This window comes from Panulirus ornatus, chromosome 12 (genome assembly GCF_036320965.1).
Source record: "Panulirus ornatus isolate Po-2019 chromosome 12, ASM3632096v1, whole genome shotgun sequence".
NCBI classification, from domain to species: Eukaryota; Metazoa; Arthropoda; class Malacostraca; order Decapoda; family Palinuridae; genus Panulirus; species Panulirus ornatus.
The window spans coordinates 58,252,064-58,271,960 of record NC_092235.1 but is presented as its reverse complement, the minus strand read 5'-3'; the positions used below and the strand labels follow the sequence as shown (position 1 = coordinate 58,271,960).

The 19,897-nt window shown below is 38.9% G+C and overlaps 2 protein-coding genes across 6 annotated transcripts in view; one reads left to right on the top strand and one right to left on the bottom strand.

Moving 5' to 3' along the window:
- Positions 1-8,685, top strand: part of LOC139752084 (monocarboxylate transporter 12-B-like) — a 74,056-nt gene extending 65,371 nt beyond the window's left edge. For 4 of the 5 annotated variants that reach the window (XR_011713475.1, XR_011713478.1, XR_011713476.1 and 1 more), the window contains exon 8: positions 8,448-8,482. The gene's annotated coding sequence lies outside the window, so the exon portion shown is untranslated. Of the gene's footprint in view, positions 1-8,447 lie in introns of all 5 variants that reach the window. The other variant, XR_011713474.1, reaches the window with a different exon arrangement.
- rols (rolling pebbles) overlaps positions 4,672-19,897 on the bottom strand; it is a 45,241-nt gene continuing 30,015 nt past the window's right edge. Inside the window, exons 8-16 of the mRNA XM_071668292.1 lie at positions 19,653-19,793; positions 15,327-15,434; positions 14,407-14,664; positions 12,740-14,076; positions 12,090-12,497; positions 11,169-11,848; positions 8,429-8,624; positions 7,385-7,485; positions 4,672-5,605 (exon numbers count right to left, since the gene is read on the bottom strand). Coding sequence (XP_071524393.1) covers positions 5,365-5,605; positions 7,385-7,485; positions 8,429-8,624; positions 11,169-11,848; positions 12,090-12,497; positions 12,740-14,076; positions 14,407-14,664; positions 15,327-15,434; positions 19,653-19,793 — 3,470 coding nt within the window. The 3' untranslated portion in view covers positions 4,672-5,364. The remainder of the gene's footprint in view (positions 5,606-7,384; positions 7,486-8,428; positions 8,625-11,168; positions 11,849-12,089; positions 12,498-12,739; positions 14,077-14,406; positions 14,665-15,326; positions 15,435-19,652; positions 19,794-19,897) is intronic.

Sequence of the window (19,897 nt, the reverse complement as noted above, 5' to 3'; positions counted from 1 at the left end):
GCCTGTCCTTACCAACTCTCTAATTCTATTAATATGACTAGCAACTTCCGCCTTGGGCGTCATTCATACATCTTCATCCCTTTGCCTTTATATCTTGTCTACTGTGCATTGAAGAATTTAGAACGATTCAGACAGTAAACATAGACTAATGACCCCAATGGACACATGGATATCTTTTCCATGTGTTTTTGCTACACAAAATAATGTGTAGTCTTCATAGTTAACCTAAGTTTCCTATATATAAACATATAGGAATGGTGTCTACACTCAGAAAAGCCCTCTTTGTCAGTTAAAGAGGTCTACCTGTATTTTTGTAATGACTGGGGCCATGCCAGAATTGATATATCCAGTTGACTATTGCAGAGTATGAGAGTTGTGAAGCCAATTAGAAAAGCCAATGGATTTGTATGTAGCATTTATGGATCTGGAGAAGGCATATGATAAGGTAGATAGAGATGCTTTGTGGAAGGTTTTAAGAGTATATGGTGTGGGAGGCAAGCTGCTGGAAGCAGTGAAAAGTTTTTATTGAGGATGTAAGGCATGTGTACGTGTAGGAAGAGAGGAAAGTGATTGGTTCTCAGTGAATGTAGGTTTGCGGCAGGGGTGTGTGATGTCTCCATGGTTGTTTAATTTGTTTATGGATGGGGTTGTTAGGGAGGTGAATGCAAGAGTTTTGGAAAGAGGGGCAAGGATGAAGTCTGTTGGGGATGAGAGAGCTTGGGAAGTGAGTCAGTTGTTGTTCACTGATGATACAGCTCTGGTGGCTGATTTGGGTGAGAAACTGCAGAAGTTGGTGACAGAGTTTGGTAAAATGTGTGAAAGAAGAAAGTTGAGAGTAAATGTTAATAAGAGCAAGGTTATTAGGTACAGTAGGGTTGAGGGTCAAGTCAATTGGGAGGTGAGTTTGAATGGAGAAAAATTGGAGGAATTGAAGTGTTTTAGATATCTGGGAGTGGACTTAGCAGTGAATGGAACCATGGAAGTGAGTCATAGGGTGGAGGAGGGAGTGATGGTTCTGGGAGTTATGAAGAATGTGTGGAAGGAGAGAAAGCTATCTCGGAGGGCAAAAATGGGTATGTTTGAAGAGTATAGCAGTCCAACAATATATGAATGTGAGGCATTGACTGTAGGTAAGGCTGTGCAGAGAATGGGAAATGTGTTAGAAATTAATTGTGTAAAGACAATATGTGATATCAGGTAGTTTGATCGAGTAAGTAATGGAAGGGTAAGAGATGTGTGGTAATAAAAAGAGTGTGGTTGAGAGAGCAGAAAAAGTTGTGTTGAAATGGTTTGGACCATGGAGAGAACGAGTGAGGAAAGATTGACAAAGAGGATATATGTGTCAGAGGTGGAGGAAGAAGAAGTGGGAGACCAAATTGGAGGTGGAAAGATGGAGTGAAAAAGATTTTATGTTATCAGGGCCTGAACATACAGCAGGTTGAAAGGCATGCAAGGAGTAGAGTGAATTGGAACAATGTGGTACACCGGGTTGACTTGCTGTCATCGGATTGAACCTGGGCATGTAAAGCATCTAGGGTAAACCATGGAAGTGAGTCATAGGGTGGAGGAGGGAGTGATGGTTCTGGGAGTTATGAAGAATGTGTGGAAGGAGAGAAAGCTATCTCGGAGGGCAAAAATGGGTATGTTTGAAGAGTATAGCAGTCCAACAATATATGAATGTGAGGCATTGACTGTAGGTAAGGCTGTGCAGAGAATGGGAAATGTGTTAGAAATTAATTGTGTAAAGACAATATGTGATATCAGGTAGTTTGATCGAGTAAGTAATGAGAGGGTAAGAGAGATTTGTGGTAATAAAAAGAGTGTGGTTGAGAGAGCAGAAAAAGTTGTGTTGAAATGGTTTGGACCATGGAGAGAACGAGTGAGGAAAGATTGACAAAGAGGATATATGTGTCAGAGGTGGAGGAAGAAGAAGTGGGAGACCAAATTGGAGGTGGAAAGATGGAGTGAAAAAGATTTTATGTTATCAGGGCCTGAACATACAGCAGGTTGAAAGGCATGCAAGGAGTAGAGTGAATTGGAACAATGTGGTACACCGGGTTGACTTGCTGTCATCGGATTGAACCTGGGCATGTAAAGCATCTAGGGTAAACCATGGAAGTGAGTCATAGGGTGGAGGAGGGAGTGATGGTTCTGGGAGTTATGAAGAATGTGTGGAAGGAGAGAAAGCTATCTCGGAGGGCAAAAATGGGTATGTTTGAAGAGTATAGCAGTCCAACAATATATGAATGTGAGGCATTGACTGTAGGTAAGGCTGTGCAGAGAATGGGAAATGTGTTAGAAATTAATTGTGTAAAGACAATATGTGATATCAGGTAGTTTGATCGAGTAAGTAATGAGAGGGTAAGAGAGATTTGTGGTAATAAAAAGAGTGTGGTTGAGAGAGCAGAAAAAGTTGTGTTGAAATGGTTTGGACTTATAGTGGGAATAAGTGAGGAAAGGTTGATAATGAGATTTATTGTCAGAAGTGGAGGGAACATGGAGAATGGGGAGACCAAATTGGAGGTGGAAAGATGGAGTGAAAAAGATTTTATGTTATCAGGGCCTGAACATACAGCAGGTTGAAAGGCATGCAAGGAGTAGAGTGAATTGGAACAATGTGGTACACCGGGTTGACTTGCTGTCATCGGATTGAACCTGGGCATGTAAAGCATCTAGGGTAAACCATGGAAGTGAGTCATAGGGTGGAGGAGGGAGTGATGGTTCTGGGAGTTATGAAGAATGTGTGGAAGGAGAGAAAGCTATCTCGGAGGGCAAAAATGGGTATGTTTGAAGAGTATAGCAGTCCAACAATATATGAATGTGAGGCATTGACTGTAGGTAAGGCTGTGCAGAGAATGGGAAATGTGTTAGAAATTAATTGTGTAAAGACAATATGTGATATCAGGTAGTTTGATCGAGTAAGTAATGGAAGGGTAAGAGATGTGTGGTAATAAAAAGAGTGTGGTTGAGAGAGCAGAAAAAGTTGTGTTGAAATGGTTTGGACCATGGAGAGAACGAGTGAGGAAAGATTGACAAAGAGGATATATGTGTCAGAGGTGGAGGAAGAAGAAGTGGGAGACCAAATTGGAGGTGGAAAGATGGAGTGAAAAAGATTTTATGTTATCAGGGCCTGAACATACAGCAGGTTGAAAGGCATGCAAGGAGTAGAGTGAATTGGAACAATGTGGTACACCGGGTTGACTTGCTGTCATCGGATTGAACCTGGGCATGTAAAGCATCTAGGGTAAACCATGGAAGTGAGTCATAGGGTGGAGGAGGGAGTGATGGTTCTGGGAGTTATGAAGAATGTGTGGAAGGAGAGAAAGCTATCTCGGAGGGCAAAAATGGGTATGTTTGAAGAGTATAGCAGTCCAACAATATATGAATGTGAGGCATTGACTGTAGGTAAGGCTGTGCAGAGAATGGGAAATGTGTTAGAAATTAATTGTGTAAAGACAATATGTGATATCAGGTAGTTTGATCGAGTAAGTAATGAGAGGGTAAGAGAGATTTGTGGTAATAAAAAGAGTGTGGTTGAGAGAGCAGAAAAAGTTGTGTTGAAATGGTTTGGACCATGGAGAGAACGAGTGAGGAAAGATTGACAAAGAGGATATATGTGTCAGAGGTGGAGGAAGAAGAAGTGGGAGACCAAATTGGAGGTGGAAAGATGGAGTGAAAAAGATTTTATGTTATCAGGGCCTGAACATACAGCAGGTTGAAAGGCATGCAAGGAGTAGAGTGAATTGGAACAATGTGGTACACCGGGTTGACTTGCTGTCATCGGATTGAACCTGGGCATGTAAAGCATCTAGGGTAAACCATGGAAGTGAGTCATAGGGTGGAGGAGGGAGTGATGGTTCTGGGAGTTATGAAGAATGTGTGGAAGGAGAGAAAGCTATCTCGGAGGGCAAAAATGGGTATGTTTGAAGAGTATAGCAGTCCAACAATATATGAATGTGAGGCATTGACTGTAGGTAAGGCTGTGCAGAGAATGGGAAATGTGTTAGAAATTAATTGTGTAAAGACAATATGTGATATCAGGTAGTTTGATCGAGTAAGTAATGGAAGGGTAAGAGATGTGTGGTAATAAAAAGAGTGTGGTTGAGAGAGCAGAAAAAGTTGTGTTGAAATGGTTTGGACCATGGAGAGAACGAGTGAGGAAAGATTGACAAAGAGGATATATGTGTCAGAGGTGGAGGAAGAAGAAGTGGGAGACCAAATTGGAGGTGGAAAGATGGAGTGAAAAAGATTTTATGTTATCAGGGCCTGAACATACAGCAGGTTGAAAGGCATGCAAGGAGTAGAGTGAATTGGAACAATGTGGTACACCGGGTTGACTTGCTGTCATCGGATTGAACCTGGGCATGTAAAGCATCTAGGGTAAACCATGGAAAGCTGTGTAGGTATGTATATTTGCGTGTGTGGACGTATGTATATACATGTATACGTTGAAATGTATATGTGTGTGGGCGTTTATGTATATGTGTATGTTAAAGGGTTTGGCCATTCCTTGTCTGTTTCCTTGCGCTACCTCGCAAACGCGGGAGACAGCAAAAAAAAAAAAAAATATGTATATATATATATATATATATATATATATATATATATATATATATATATATATATATATATATATATATATATATATATATATATATATATATATATATATTTTTTTTTTTTTACAAGAGTCCAAACCAAGAGGTCAACATACAATGAGTCTCAGCAGCTTTATTCAAGCGAGACTCAAAAATCTTGTTTAGGCGAGTCGCAAATGGGTTTTATACCATTAGTGTGGATATACAAGTCACAATCTGGAAACAAAACGTCCATCAACATGAGCCTTTTGAAAAATAAAATGAAATAAAAAAAAAAGTACATTAAGTAGCAAAATAAATACAAACTATGGATAAAATAGAGTAAATGCAACAGAGCACATGTACAACGGTGAAACTGACACACAAGCACTATATAGATGTAGGAGATAAAGTGACTTTTTCTTCAGAAGGCTCATGCCAACTTACTGGTACGTCTCATGTCAAGTGGAATTCTTGAAATGGAATTATTACGGTTAACTTACATCTCCACATAAAAGAATGGAAACAAGATAATCCACCAAGTCATTTCTGGATACATCTTGGCTCAACAAATTGCACAGGGATTAAAACAGTGGAAACTTATTGTTCTCATTCTGCATCTTAGAAAAAATTTTGTCAGATTCTTGTTTACGAGTAAATGATATTCCTCAGTATTATACACTTAATTCATAAATGATGGTCTTCTGAATTATGACTCCTATGTTCTGTAAGCAGGTACTATCTAATGATTTACTTTCATAAGAGCCACTGAACACTGTGCTAAAATTTACATGTTGGAGGAGTAACCAGACTCTGAGAGGATACTAGATGTCATTGGCAGGTCAGCCTCTGATAGGGTATCAACAGAGGCTGCTAGTTGGCGGAGCTGTGCAAGATCATTGGAAGCACAAGAGTCCAGCTCTGTTTGCATCTCGTCACGGATCTTGATCAGGACACGACGCACATCACGAGTTGGGGGAGCCAATCTTACAGCTTCATTCACATCTTCTAAAGCCTCTTGCAGATGCCTGTGTATAACCAATTGCATGAATAAAGAACAAATGGTGTGGTATGGAACATTCTTCAGACATTTGTTACTTTAAGGGAATTTCATGGGTATCAAATAGTATGAGGTTCAGGGATCTTTTTTATAATACACAATATGCAGAAAACTGTATTTAAGCAAACTGCTTTTCTTTCCTAACTACACTAGATTGACTAATTTTAGAGAACAGATAAAAAACAGAAATGTCCCTGACTGATAGCAAAACACAAATAAAGTAAAAAGACCATTTTAGTGGGAGTGCCTTACACTCTCCCCATATTACATAGATTCAGCCCGGTCAGACTAGGTGGAAACTTGTAACCATATAAATTAAGTCTGCATGAGAAATCACCCAGAAAATTATCTAATACAAAGTGATGAATGGTGTGAATGAACATGAGCATTTTTTCATCCTACAGAGCCAATTAGTATACTGACTGCATCCTTCATTACTTATTATTTATTATACTTTATACTTTGTCGCTGTCTCCCGCATTAACGAGGTAGCACAAGGAAACAGATGAAAGAATGGCCCAACCCACCCACATACACATGTATATACATACACACATCCACACATGCACATAATCATTGATGATACAGTTCAGTCAGAGTCAAACTGAAAACAGTTTTTAACGGTATAGAAAACGAAAGCTAAACAACGGCTCTGCGAGTTGGGTCGTAGGTTGGGTAGAGTGTGTAGTAGATCTGGAAGTGTTGTGGCCAGTGCACCCAAGCTTGGGTGGCGTGGAGGTGCTCCTCACCACCAATCCTTGCGCCTGACAAAAGTGACATCACATCTTACAATAGTGACGTCACACACACCCACACCCACACACAATATAGAAATATTGTGGTAAAATTTAGGTGGAAACGAGAATGTCATGTGCAACTGGAAGTAGGAGGAAATACTGCAATCGTACACAGGAATAGGTTGCAACTGATAGTGAATTTAGAGGGGAAACAAAAGCATAATTAATTGGATATCATTACTTATATCATTATCAAAAAGGAATGGCAAAAGGTAGCCCCTTGAATAACAATATGCTACTCAACAAATTATGATATGAATTTTCAGGGCTAGCATTAACAATTATTTTTCAATACAGTAAAAGGGATAATGTACATGGTATATGTGAAAATCCTCAGTCAATCACAGAACAATGAAGTTTAATTAATGTGCAAAGTAAAATTTATGGTGTTCATTTAATGTCCACTTGAGACATCTTTTGAAAATTGAGGCCAGGATTAAGATAACATGCACAACTAACATCATTTTGGAATTAAACGTAACTACATAGTACATTATTTATTATCATACTATGTCTCTGTCTCCCACATTAGCCAGGTAGCGCAAGGAAGGAAACAGACGAAAGAATGGCCCAACCCACCCACATACACATGTATATACATAAACACCTACACACGCACATATACATACCTATACATTTCAACATATACATACACAGACATATATGCATATACACATGTACATATTCATACATGCTGCCTTCATCCATTCCTGCCGCCACCCCACCACACATGAAATGACACCCCCCCCTCCTCCCAGGTGCATGTGAGGTAGCACTAGGAAAAGACAACAAAGGCCACATTCGTTCACACTCACATAGTACATATGAATCCTTAAAAATCAGTTTGTATTGTTCAAACTACCTGTACATCTTGTATAATGAAGTTCTTCATATGGCTTAGAAATCAAAGAAAGTAAATTTGTTTTGCAAGAAACTCTTAACATGCTTACTTAGCCTCTCTTTTCGCACGGGCACGGGCATAATATGCTTCGTAGGAGTCGCTCTTTATCGTCAAAGCTACATCTGCTAATTGTATGGCTTCTTCCACTTCCTGGAAAGGAAAAAAAGATATTCACCTTAAAAAGAACAAAGCCTTTGCCCTTAAAGCATTTATAAAATCAGTTTTACATATTATAAAAAAATTTACAAGAAGGAGAAACACATTCCTGCATCCTTAGACAAGCAAATTAGACAAGATCAAAACAATGATATGGAAAACTCATCCATCTTAATAAAGTATCAACCAGACCACTAAACAACTGTCGGTAAGAAACCAACAAATCATGTCTGAAAAAAAGACGATACCCATAAGGTTATTATAAAAGTAATTACACAAAGCTTCATCTGATAAGTACATCCGCAGTTGAAAGTACAATGCATTGCTGTCTGATATTCTTAATCATGTACTAATATCACCACAACTGAAAACCTGTAACATATAAACACAGTAAAAGGTGTGAATGATGATCAAATTAATATGTATTTTTTAGGTGCAGCAGAAAACTAATGATGCCATTGTGTAGGGATACCATATACAGGAAAGCTTTCATGCCAAATTCCCTCAAAGGTTCTGGGTTACACAAGACCTCTTTCAAAGAAATTGGTCCTTGGGTAATTATAAATATCATAAGCAAAATAGCTTTGAAAAAGCCACTAGTGAAAGTGTATTATATTTTCCCATAAAGGTTTTACTCTTCCATCAATTAATCCCATAAAGATTTTAGTCTTCCATCAATTAATCCTGACTTTTTGTGGACAACAGATTCTGATGTTTCAGCAAGACCCTAGAGGAGGGGTAACAACCTTAAGGCTGTTTCAAAATATCAAGAGAATGTGATTGGCTGACCTACAGCAGATTATAGTCTGAATAATGCCTAATATTTTGTTGGGTTGGGTGGTCTTTCCATGTTGAAATTCAGGTATGTCAACTGAGCAGGTTTATTTAGCATACATCCTTCAAATTACATCATGCAAGAAAAAGGAGAAAAACTTACATTCATTTTTCTTTTGCAGCGGGAAAGATTTAGAGTAAGATGTAAGCGGAGATGAGTGAAGGTGGCTGTGTGTTCACCCTGGTCTCCAGTTGGTAGCTTGCGAAGGGCATACGAGAAACGGTGTGCAGCCTCTTTCAAACGGCCCTTGCGACACAGTGCTACTCCATCTTCTTGTAGCTTATTAAGCAACATTACCCTGTTGGAGCAGAAGTCATATCTATTATAAGGTAATAAAATAATAAATTTTTAGAATTAATGTTACAAGTGTACTTACAAAAGACTTTAGGGACTTAAGAATCAGACTGGATTTGACTACAGATGAGAAACGAAAATGATTGAGTTAAGAATGTTAAAGGGAAGAGAACAAAGTATAGGGGGAAATGGTTTATGAGAAGGTGATAACAGAAATAATTAAAAATAAATAATGATGCACATCATGGATTTACTGTAGATAATGAGTGGTCGCAACATGTGAAAATTATGCACAAATGAGTAAAATCACTAACCTACTTTCCTTATATGGTTAACAGATTAGTCTAAATCACCAGGGATTCTATGAATCAACTACTATATGTGTCAAATTTATAGAATATTCAATAAATTATTTTTTCATCATACCAGATCAGTTTCTGGTGTTAGCAAGGTTGAGTCTGCATCCACTCTCTAGCTGTCATGTGTAATGCATCGAAACCATAGCTCCCTATCGACAACCAGGTCCCACAGTCCTTTCCATGGTTTATCCTAGACACTTCATATCCTATGGTCCAGTCCAGTGACAGCAAGTTGACCCAATTATACCACAACATTCCAATTCACTCTTTCCTGTGCATACTTTTCACCCTCCTGCATGTTCAGTCCCAAATCACGCAAAATTTTTTTCACTCCATCCTTTCATCTTCAATTTTCTCTCCATTCTCCTTGTTTCCTCCACTTTTGATACATATGTCCTCTTGGTCAACATTTCCTCACTCATTCTCTCCACATGTCCAAACCATTTCAGCAAATCCTCTTTATGTCTCTTAAGCACACTATTTTTATTACAACACATCTCTCTTACCCTTTCATTACTTACTCCACTCTCCACCACACAACCCTATCTATAGCCCAAGCATTGCACCCATAGTATGTTGTTGGGACTCATATTCCTTGAAACATACCCATTTTTGCCCACTCAGATAATGTCCACATTCTTCAGCACTCAAAGAACCTTTGCCCTGTCTCCCATCTAGTGACTTGCTTCCACTTCCTGCTGCCTTGTCCACTCCCAAGTATCTAAAATACTACACTTTCTCCAGTTTTTCTCCATTCAAACTCACACCCTAACTAACCTTTCCATGAACCCTGCTAAACCTAATAACCTTGCTTTTATTTACATTTATTCTCAACTTTCTCCTTTCACATAATCTTCCAGACTCCATCACCAAATTCTGCAGTTTCTCATTTGATTTGCTAACAATGCCGCATCATCAGCAAACAACAACTGACTTGCTTCCCAGGCCCTCTCACCCTCCACAGACTGCAACTTGCCCCACTCTCCAAGGTTCTTGCATTTACTTCCCTTATCACCACATCCATAAACAAACCGAACAACCATAGTGACATCACACACCCCTGCTGCACACCAAACTTCACTTGGAACCATTTACTCTCCTCGCTTCCTACTCATACACATGCTTTACACCCTTGATGAAAACTCATTACTTCTAAAAGCTTTCTCCAACACTGTATGTTTGTAAGACCTTCCAAAAGGCATCTCTATCAACTCTGTTATATGCTTTTTCCAGATCCATAAATGCCACATACAAATAACACTTGATCCATACGTCCTCAATCACATCTGAAACCACACTGCTTCTTCCAAATTTGATGCTTTTTAGATGCCTTCACTCTCTCAATCAATAACCTCCCAAACAACTTAAAAGATGTACTTAGCAAACTTATGCCTTTATGGTTTAAACACTCACCTTTATACAGTGGCACTATACATACATTACACCAATCCACTGGCACTTCACCATGATCCATACATACACTGAAAATCTTTACATACTAATCAACAACACAGTCACCCCCTTTCTTAATAAATTTAAGAGCAGTACCATCCACTCCAGCTATCTTGCCACATTTCACCAAACTACTCACCATGACTTTTTCACTTTGCACGCCTCCTTGACCCAAACACTTTACGCATGCCACTCTTTTATCATATACATTCAACAGTCCTTCAAAATACTCACTCCATCTTCTCATCACTTCCCCTTTTGCCCCCTTCACTAGTATTCCTATTTTTCCTATTTTATTCCTTATTTTTTTCTAAAGTCTACAGATACTCGCTCACTCCAACCCTCATTTTAGTTCATGAACATAACACTGGCCAGTATCACTAACAACAGCAACATTCAAAATGTATGCCAAAGAATTTTGCAAGTTAGGATGCCTAAATAAAAAGCATTAAACAGCAACATGTCAAACGATTTTTTGCACTTTCGCTTGCCTGAATACAACTTTGTAAGAAACAACTTATGTGAACCTTTCATTCAGTTTTCTTTTGGTTCAGCTGACATAATTCCCCATTGATGAACTTTCTTTAAAAACCATGGTAACGTTACAAAGCTCTGACATATTCACAACTTCACATCAAAATTCTCAGAAATCTTTCATGCTCACCAGTAAATAACATTAATTCCTAAATTCCTTTCTTACATATAATGTATAGAGCAAATTAAAGCATAATACTTACAATATATTAGGTTTGCCTGCGGCCATAGCCCAAGTAGCAGGGCCCAGCTTAGCGCCGCGTCGCAGGAAGCACTGCACGGCTGCGGCATTGCGGGCACTGATGGCACGGTCGAGGGGTCTCATACCATTGATATCTACATGTTCTATTAATGCTCCTCTGTCAAGCAAGAATTGCACCACAATAGGATCACCCTGATAGGCAGCTAGATCTAGAGGTGTGCGACCAGACTTATCAGCATGGTTTAAGTCAGCATTACAGTCAGCTAGATACTGAACAGCATGAACATGGCCACGTAAACAGGCCCATCCCAGTGGAGATAAACCTTCTCTGTCTGTCCGAGTTATAGAGGCACCACGTGAAATAAGTAGTTCCATGAGGCCTAGGTGTCCTTCTGCTGCAGCTATCATTAGAGGTGTCCGGCCAGCGGCATCTGGACTCTCTACAGCAACACCTTGGCTTAGGAGCAGTTTAGCTACTTCATAATGACCATTACGCACAGCACAAGTGAGTGGTGAAGCACCTCGAGAGTTTATTTTGGTTATACTTGCTCCAGCTCTGAGTAAAGCTGCTACCATTGCTGTATGACCTGCACCAGCAGCAACTGTGAGGGCTGTTTCCCCAGTTACATTGTCTTCTCCATCTACACTTACTTCTGCCATGTCCAAAAGGAACTCCACAACCTGAAAATTATTTTGCCTTTTTGATAAGTCATCTTACAAGAGAGTGTAGGAAAATGGATATCATTACATTTGCAAAAAATTCCTAAACTAAAAACTTTTCAAATCAAAACATACTCACTACTCTACAAACTTTTCATATTAAAACATACTCAATCAAATACCAGTAACACAGAATCACAAAACTAATATTTGATCAAAACTGTATAAATGAACCAACATATATTTAAAAATTTTCACATACATTACTGTGTCCATTTGCAGCAGCAGCAACAAGAGCCTGATGTGACTGATTTCTTAGTAGATCATTTGGTCCAGGCCAATCACAGGACAGTAGGTAACCCACCACATTGAGATGACCTGCAGCAGCAGCTTGGACCATAGGAGTGTGATTTTGTCTATCTTTTGATGTTAGTGATGATCCAGCTTGGACCAATAGCCTCACCACATCACAATGACCTTGAGCAGATGCCAGTCCTAATGCTGTTACACCTTCACTATTGGTAAGATTTACATCTGCTCCAAACTCAATGAGAAGTGCCACCATCTCTGTGTGGCCCTGATGAGCACACACCCCCAAGATAGGGGAATTGTGGAGATGTTCACTTGGATAGTCTGGTGAGGCACCCGCAAGAAGCAACAGTCTTGAGACCTGAAAAGGGGTAATATTGCCATAAAATAAAATCTACTGATACATAAACTAAATGCTTATTATGTATTTATGATTAAACAATACCCAGAAACTTTCCATTTTAACACATACTATTTACTCATCACCCTCTGTATACAAATCATAGCTTTTCCACTCAACTTGCATCTCAACTCTAATAAAATTTTGTGATTCACTATATAAGGTTTAGTTACAAAGTGCAGACATTTAGTTTAATATATTACCTTAGTATTTGGACTGTAGAGATTTCTTGTGCATGCAAGAGCCTGTGAGACATTGTGTGAAGACTGTGCAAGCCAAAGAGCCTGCAAATCACGTGGAGATAGAGGAAGGGCACGTGCCATATTTTTGTAAACATGTGCCTTCAATATGTGGTGGCCTAATTCTAGGGAGGCTTCAGGATCCAGTGGCCACTCAAGACGAGACATGCGAAGAGCTAAGTTAGCATGACCAGCTCTTGTGTCACACACAAACTTAGCAGATTCCCCTTCTGCACGTCTAGCTAACCATTCACGAAGTGCTGGGTGAAACAGCATGTAAGTATCATCCATTCTTTTCACCAAAAAGGAATTTAGCACTTTAAAACTATTAAGAAATTCATCCCAGGACAGGAATTTGTAAAGGAGTCCAGCATTAACAGAATGATAAATTTCTGGGAGTGTGAGAGGATTAAGTGAAGCCAATACTACATTAAGAATAGGTTGAACCTTCTCAAAACTTCTCACACTAGGAAATCTTAGATTGAATAACAGGAGGAAAATTTCATTGAGAGACTGTGGAAGAACTTTGAATGAACCAGATTTCATGACCAGATGACCCCGCTCTACCAAGTCTAAAATGAGCTTGATGTAAAGCATGGATCCCTTGCTCTGTGTAACCACATGTTGGGTAAAACGGTGCTGAGAGGAGCCTCCTTCTATTTTTCCCTGTGTGACAGTGATATTAGATCTTATAGTAGGGGAATGCATACAGCGAAAACCCACATAATCACAGAGATCACGGGCAGCAAGGTCAGCAGCAGGATCAGCACGCTGATCTGGGTCAAGTGAGATTCGGTGAAAAGGCAGAAGCCGTGTCAGATCAGCCAACTGTGTACGTACACTGATAACCAATTTGATAAATGATGGTAACTTAACAGCATAGCGAGCAAGGAATGAGGCTAGTGTATCTGCATGATCTGGACGATGGTATTCAGCCTCGCATATGCCGTCCACAACTATTATGAGTGGCTCTGCTCCCACTTTACCAAGACGGCGAAGATTATGTAGTGGCTCTAAGATTCCTTTCACCAGTGCTGTTGATGGGTCACTCACACATGCTGGCAGTGCTAACAGCCCTTGCGTCTGAGGCTCAGCTAACAACAGGTCACGGTAGGCATGAAGCTGTGGTGCTTGGCACAGCTGAGCAGCAATAGAGTGGACAAAGTCAGGAACAAGACAAGTAACAGAGTTTTCAGCTTGGCAAAAGTGATAGGCAACAACCCTGGATGATAAGGACTTTACACCATCTGGCACCAAGCTCATGCGGTTATACAAGGGTCCACCATTCTTGCTGTAGGGATCTGAAAAAGAAGTATATGATGTCAACTAAAGATTTCCAGATATTTAAGATAGGTTGAATTACCTGATTAAACATTAATAATATCAACCACTAGCAACAATCATAGAGATACCCTTTCCCTACTTCAGCTAATATCAGTGAAAAATAAGTGCCATAATGAAACTACCTGACTATCCATTTAGTTCTTACACTCAAATATCATTTGAATTTACATATTAAGCCTTTTCATTAATTGAAAGATGTTTTGGAACCCAGTCAAAGAAGCTGTTTCCTGTCTGATATCATAACTCTAAATGATCAACTGATTTTCTATCAACTACAAGAGGCTAACCTTGGTAGACAGACTCGTCTCTCTTACGGCCAAAGCAACTGTATTCAACCAACTGAAGAATAGCAGCAGTCTTCCCTGCTCCTACACTGCCAGTGATTACAACACCCCGGTTAGTAGGTGCCTCAGCAGTAAGGTGGGCTTCAATCTCTCTGTAAAGCCATGCTCGGCCAACAAAGAGGGGATCTGGGTCTTGCTGAGGCACTTCAAAGAACAGTGGTCGTAAGCTCAGCTGTGCACCTCGGTAACTGGCAAATCGCACTGCAGAAAAAAGAATAACATCAAACAGTATCATAAAGGGCTAAGGTAGGAAATTAATAATTAAAGTTTATAAAATGCTTTACTTCAATAACTGATGTATGAACATAATTGTATACAGGAGACTGATTACTCATTTTCATGCATAGCAACAAACCCATGGTTAAAATGAAGAAATTCCTCCTTTCAGTCTCTTATCAATGCTGACCAATTATTTTGTTGGACCATATCTTCACTCCAACATTTCTTCATCTATAACTCATGCTCATACCTAACAGTCTTATATATAGTACCACCCATTTCTTTTCCTGATTCCAAACTACCCATCACCCTTCCCTTTTTAACCTAGATTACTTCATCTGCTAGGGCATTGTCATTCTTTTCAGATGTCATTCTCTGTGAAAGCAGTTGATTCTTTTACCTGTATTTAACCAACCAACATGCAGAATGCTTTATCACTTAATACTGCTGTTTAGTTTCTGGCACTAACATCTAAAGATGCACAACAAGGAAAATGTTGGAGGAAAACTATGCATATAGCATCCTGTTTTCAGTACAGACAGCCTTCCCCAACACATACAACATTATGTGCTTGTTAAGTTTCCTCATTTTCTTAAACTCAAATTCAAAAATTAGTATGATCACTGCATCAAACTTGAGCTTACCTTTGGGGTCTATCGGGCCTTTCACATGTGCACTACGTGCTGAGCGTCGGACAGAGGATCTTCGCCTTCCAAACAGGCTCAACTCCTCCACCTGGCCAGGCTGTGATGCTAACACAACATGCATACGTTAGTCACACAACAAACCAAGATAACAACCACATGGTACAAGACATAGTATCCACACAATACATCTAAAGTCACATATAATTTATAACAAGGGTTTATGATCAACAAAATATGACATCACTTAAAGTTCTTGAATATCATGATATACTTTAACTATATAATTTTTATAACCTTCCCAAAGACCTCAGAGGAAAGAATGTCAGATATGAGAAAATGTAAAATCTTGATATGAGTGGATTTTTTTTGGTGTGTATGAACACTTGAGAAGGTTTAATATGCAAGGATTACAAAGGAAAGCATTAAAGCTACAGCAATGCCAATGTACATGGAAAAGCAGTGCCCGAGCATATCTACATGAATTTCATTTCTGCATTCATTTTAATTTCAGCCTTTCAGTATAGAATGGAATGAGAACTTCATATTTCATCAATGATACCATCTAATCCTTGGCAAACATTTTTTTCTAAAACAAGTAAATAAATCATTCAATCCTGAAAGTCCCGGTAATAATGCATTAAAAACATCTAAAATCCCTTTCATTGCTGCCTATTATGATATTTGTAAGAAAACTGAAAGTGAGAAATTACACAATGAAAAGCAATGCATCACAAGGACTTTAACTAAAAGCAAACAGTGCAGAGTAACATCTGAACAACTATATCCACGAATCTACCAAGTACCTAAGACTGACCTGTTTCCTTAATGCAAACATCTAATTTTCAAGCAATGGTATCACAATGGTGAACCCTCGTACTCATATAGCACATACACACTATCAATGAATACATTCATGCAATTCCTGTTCACATTTATGTGACAATGCTTATGTTCAGTTCTAAACCTATGTCAACAGAAATCAACATAGGTTCATTCATGGGAATACAGTTGAGTAGTGCACTATTTACTGGTATATACATACATAACAAAGCTGCAAACCACACAAAATAGTGCACTCAGAAAAATAACTGGCTGCCTTGTAACCACAAACACCAAACACATTCACAATGAACCTCCCAATACAATCTCACCTCAACACTCAATTCTATGCAACAGGACAAGACCCCTATCACCCAAACTGCTCTATAACTAACCACCAACCCCCAAGTAGAAATATAAGTTTACTCCTACTTTACATTTCAGTAACCTTTGCTCACAGATACCTTACCACCAACAAAAATAACACTGACAAAATGCATATGCACCGAAATAACCCAACAAGCACTACACAGCCAACCCTACAACTTGGTCTTAAAAACTCCAACCGATCAGACTCACCCTCAGACATCACACATCCCTGACAAATGCAAGTCATACTCTCCTACCTACACTTTGGACTTCATCCATTATTACAATGCTATACACATCATTTTAACATATCCCAAGACCCTTTATGCCCAAAATGCAACTTTTATTACGAAGACAGCATTTACTAGTCAATTGCCTTGCACTGGCTGCTCACAGATGCACTCATAACATCACAAAACTTTATGGCCTATGGTCAAAAAGGCTAACTAAGTGCTGCAGGAGCCTCATAAGGATAATACAGACTCCTGGAGTAAGAGGTAAGTAGTATCTATGCTTTTTTTTTTTTTTTTTTTTTTTTTAACGTTACCTAAGACATCTTGGCAAAACGAATGCCCAAATAAAGGCTGTCTCATATATCCTAAATACATATATGTATGTACTTTTTTTCATACTTGTCTTCAGATTTTCCAGTATTAGCGAGGTATTGACATTAAAAGAAAAAAAAAAGGGGGGGGGCCCACATTCACTCACATCCATTTTATAGCTGTCATGTGCAATACACTAAAACCAATATCCACAATCAGGCCCTGTGACCTTTCCATGGTTCCCCTGGCTGCTTCACATAACCTGGTTTTCAGTAATAGTACTTCACATGCATGTCTTTCACCCTCCTGCATTTTCAGGTCCAGCTCACTCAAAATCTTTTTCACTACATCCTTCCATCTCCACTGCAGTCTCCCCCTTCTCATTCCCTCCACATCAGATACATAAATCCTCTTTGTAAACTTCTCAATTATTCTCTCTATAAACAACATTATCCCCAGTCTGATGCTCTTATAGTATTCCTCCTAGTCTGATGCTGTGTACATCACCATCCTCTCAATCACCATACCAGCATGCAACATACCATGTACATTCAATAATCTTTTAGCCCTAAAATTCAAAAATTTGTCTTTGTGCCCATTGCCTTTGTGCAGCTGCACTATAAATGCATTCTGCCAATCCTCCAGCACCTCATCATGAGCAATACATACAGTGAAAACCCTAACTAACCAATCAACAACAGTCTCCCATGTTCTTAAAAATTTCATATGCAATCCCATCTACTCACCCACTTTGCCACACTTCATCTTAACACCTCTTCTCCATTCTTCATACCATTCGCCATGACTCTCTCACCTTAAATACCTCCATATTCAAAACGCTCATCATTTGCCTCCCTGTCATCGAATATGTTCAACAGTACTTCAAAATACTCGCTGCATCTGTTCTCCTCATCACTGCCTGTTTCCACTTCCTATCTGAACTCTTCAGTGGTGCTCCCATATACTGTCTAGTTTTAATCATACTACTACTAACCTCCATCCGAAACATTTTCTTACTGTTGTTACTCATGTACCTCACCTCTAATTTGCCCTCTTTTACAGCCCCTGAATCTTCCTCTAGACTTCTTTCTGCCTTCTTTTGCATATCTCTCAATCCCTCTCACTCCTTCCCTCAAGTAACACTCATAATTCTTTCTTTTCTCTTTAACCAGCAACTTTACTTCCTCATCCCACTGCTCACTACACATTTTCATAATCTCATATCCCACCTTCTGCATACCACACACCTCCTTTTCTTTGCTCACTCTCCAACCTACATTTACTACTGCCTTTCACCAGTCTACACTCAATATTTCTAGGTTTCTCTTCACACAAGCCTCAACTCCAAGTTCAATCACTTTTACTACATTCCTTACACCCATAACATCTTTTAATTTCGTTCCCTAACACCTCAATAAACCTTCACCCTCACCTTAACCAAGTTGATCAGACATCCCACCAGCTGCTCCTCAGTACATTCACATCCAAGATTCATTTACATGCCTATCATTTAGTACATAAAAATTCCTGCCACTGTCAGCCCCACTCACCCATATGTACTTATGTATGTCCCTCTTCATAGAGCAGGTATTCCCCATTACAAAACCATTTTCAGCACAACTCCATAAACTCTTCACCATTTTCATTCACATCAATGAGTACCTCCTCAATTATACCCAGAATTACCACATTAACCACTTCTGCATTCAATTCACACATAACTAATCAATATTTTGTATCAAAACTGCTGACAAGCTTTGCCAAAAAACCATAAAATGTGTAATGTGATCTGTAGTGTGGAGCATCAGTGTTCCTGGTCTCTGACTGCAAGTGGTAACACTGAGAGTGAAAAGCTACCTTTGACAGAAGTTGTATCACAAACAGAAAGAAGTACTATGTATTCAAGACCTCTCCATCATCAAATGAGCCCACTGTAACCCAATGCTGCTTGCTGTAGGAGCCCCATAGAAGGGGCTCTTGAATTACATACCTAACTATGTATATTTTGAGTTAGTTTTAAATAATATTTCTTCAGCCCCATAAAAAGGTCACGAGTTACATAAGTATGTATACTTTGAGATAGTTTTAAATAATATTTCTTCATGTATAGCTATAGTAAAAAATGGGCATGATTAAGTTTTAATTCTGCATATACATTTTTCATTCTTGTAATTTCTTCAAATGTATACTAGGAATATGCATCAGAAAATTTAGCATCACAGATTTTGTCATGCAACATATAAAGCTCTATTCAAGCAATAACATGTAAGGAGGTCAATTAAGTATTACTTTGAAGTCTGCCAAATAATGCCATATCTGAAGTCCTCACTTCAGAAATCTTTAAATGTTTTTAAATAGAAAAATCCTTTTTATTATGTATTTTAAGGATATGATTATACAAAAATAGTCACATGATTTACATGATTAATCTTTTTTATACAAATGTATGTAAAATGGCAAATTTTTCAGTAACTTTGATTCAACCTCCTTACAGGTGCACACTACAGTTATATAAGCATCTACAAATGAATAATGAAATGAACATATACATGCTGATATCAAGAAAGAGAGAAGCATTATTAATACATACTGGTAACTGAGTGTCTGCGTGGTGTGGTAGTGGGGGAAGCAGAGGCATTGGATGACACAGCTCCGTGAGATACAAAGGAGTTCATGCTCTCTACTGATGGATCCCTACCACCTGGCAGCCGCAGCTCAGCTTCTGAGGAACCTATTGGAAAATGAAATGTTAGTTTAGGTAAGTTTCAGTGAAATGTGTGCAGTTAAAGGATGCTCTCACTAAAATTATGCAGTTAAGTGACCAATTTTTGGGCC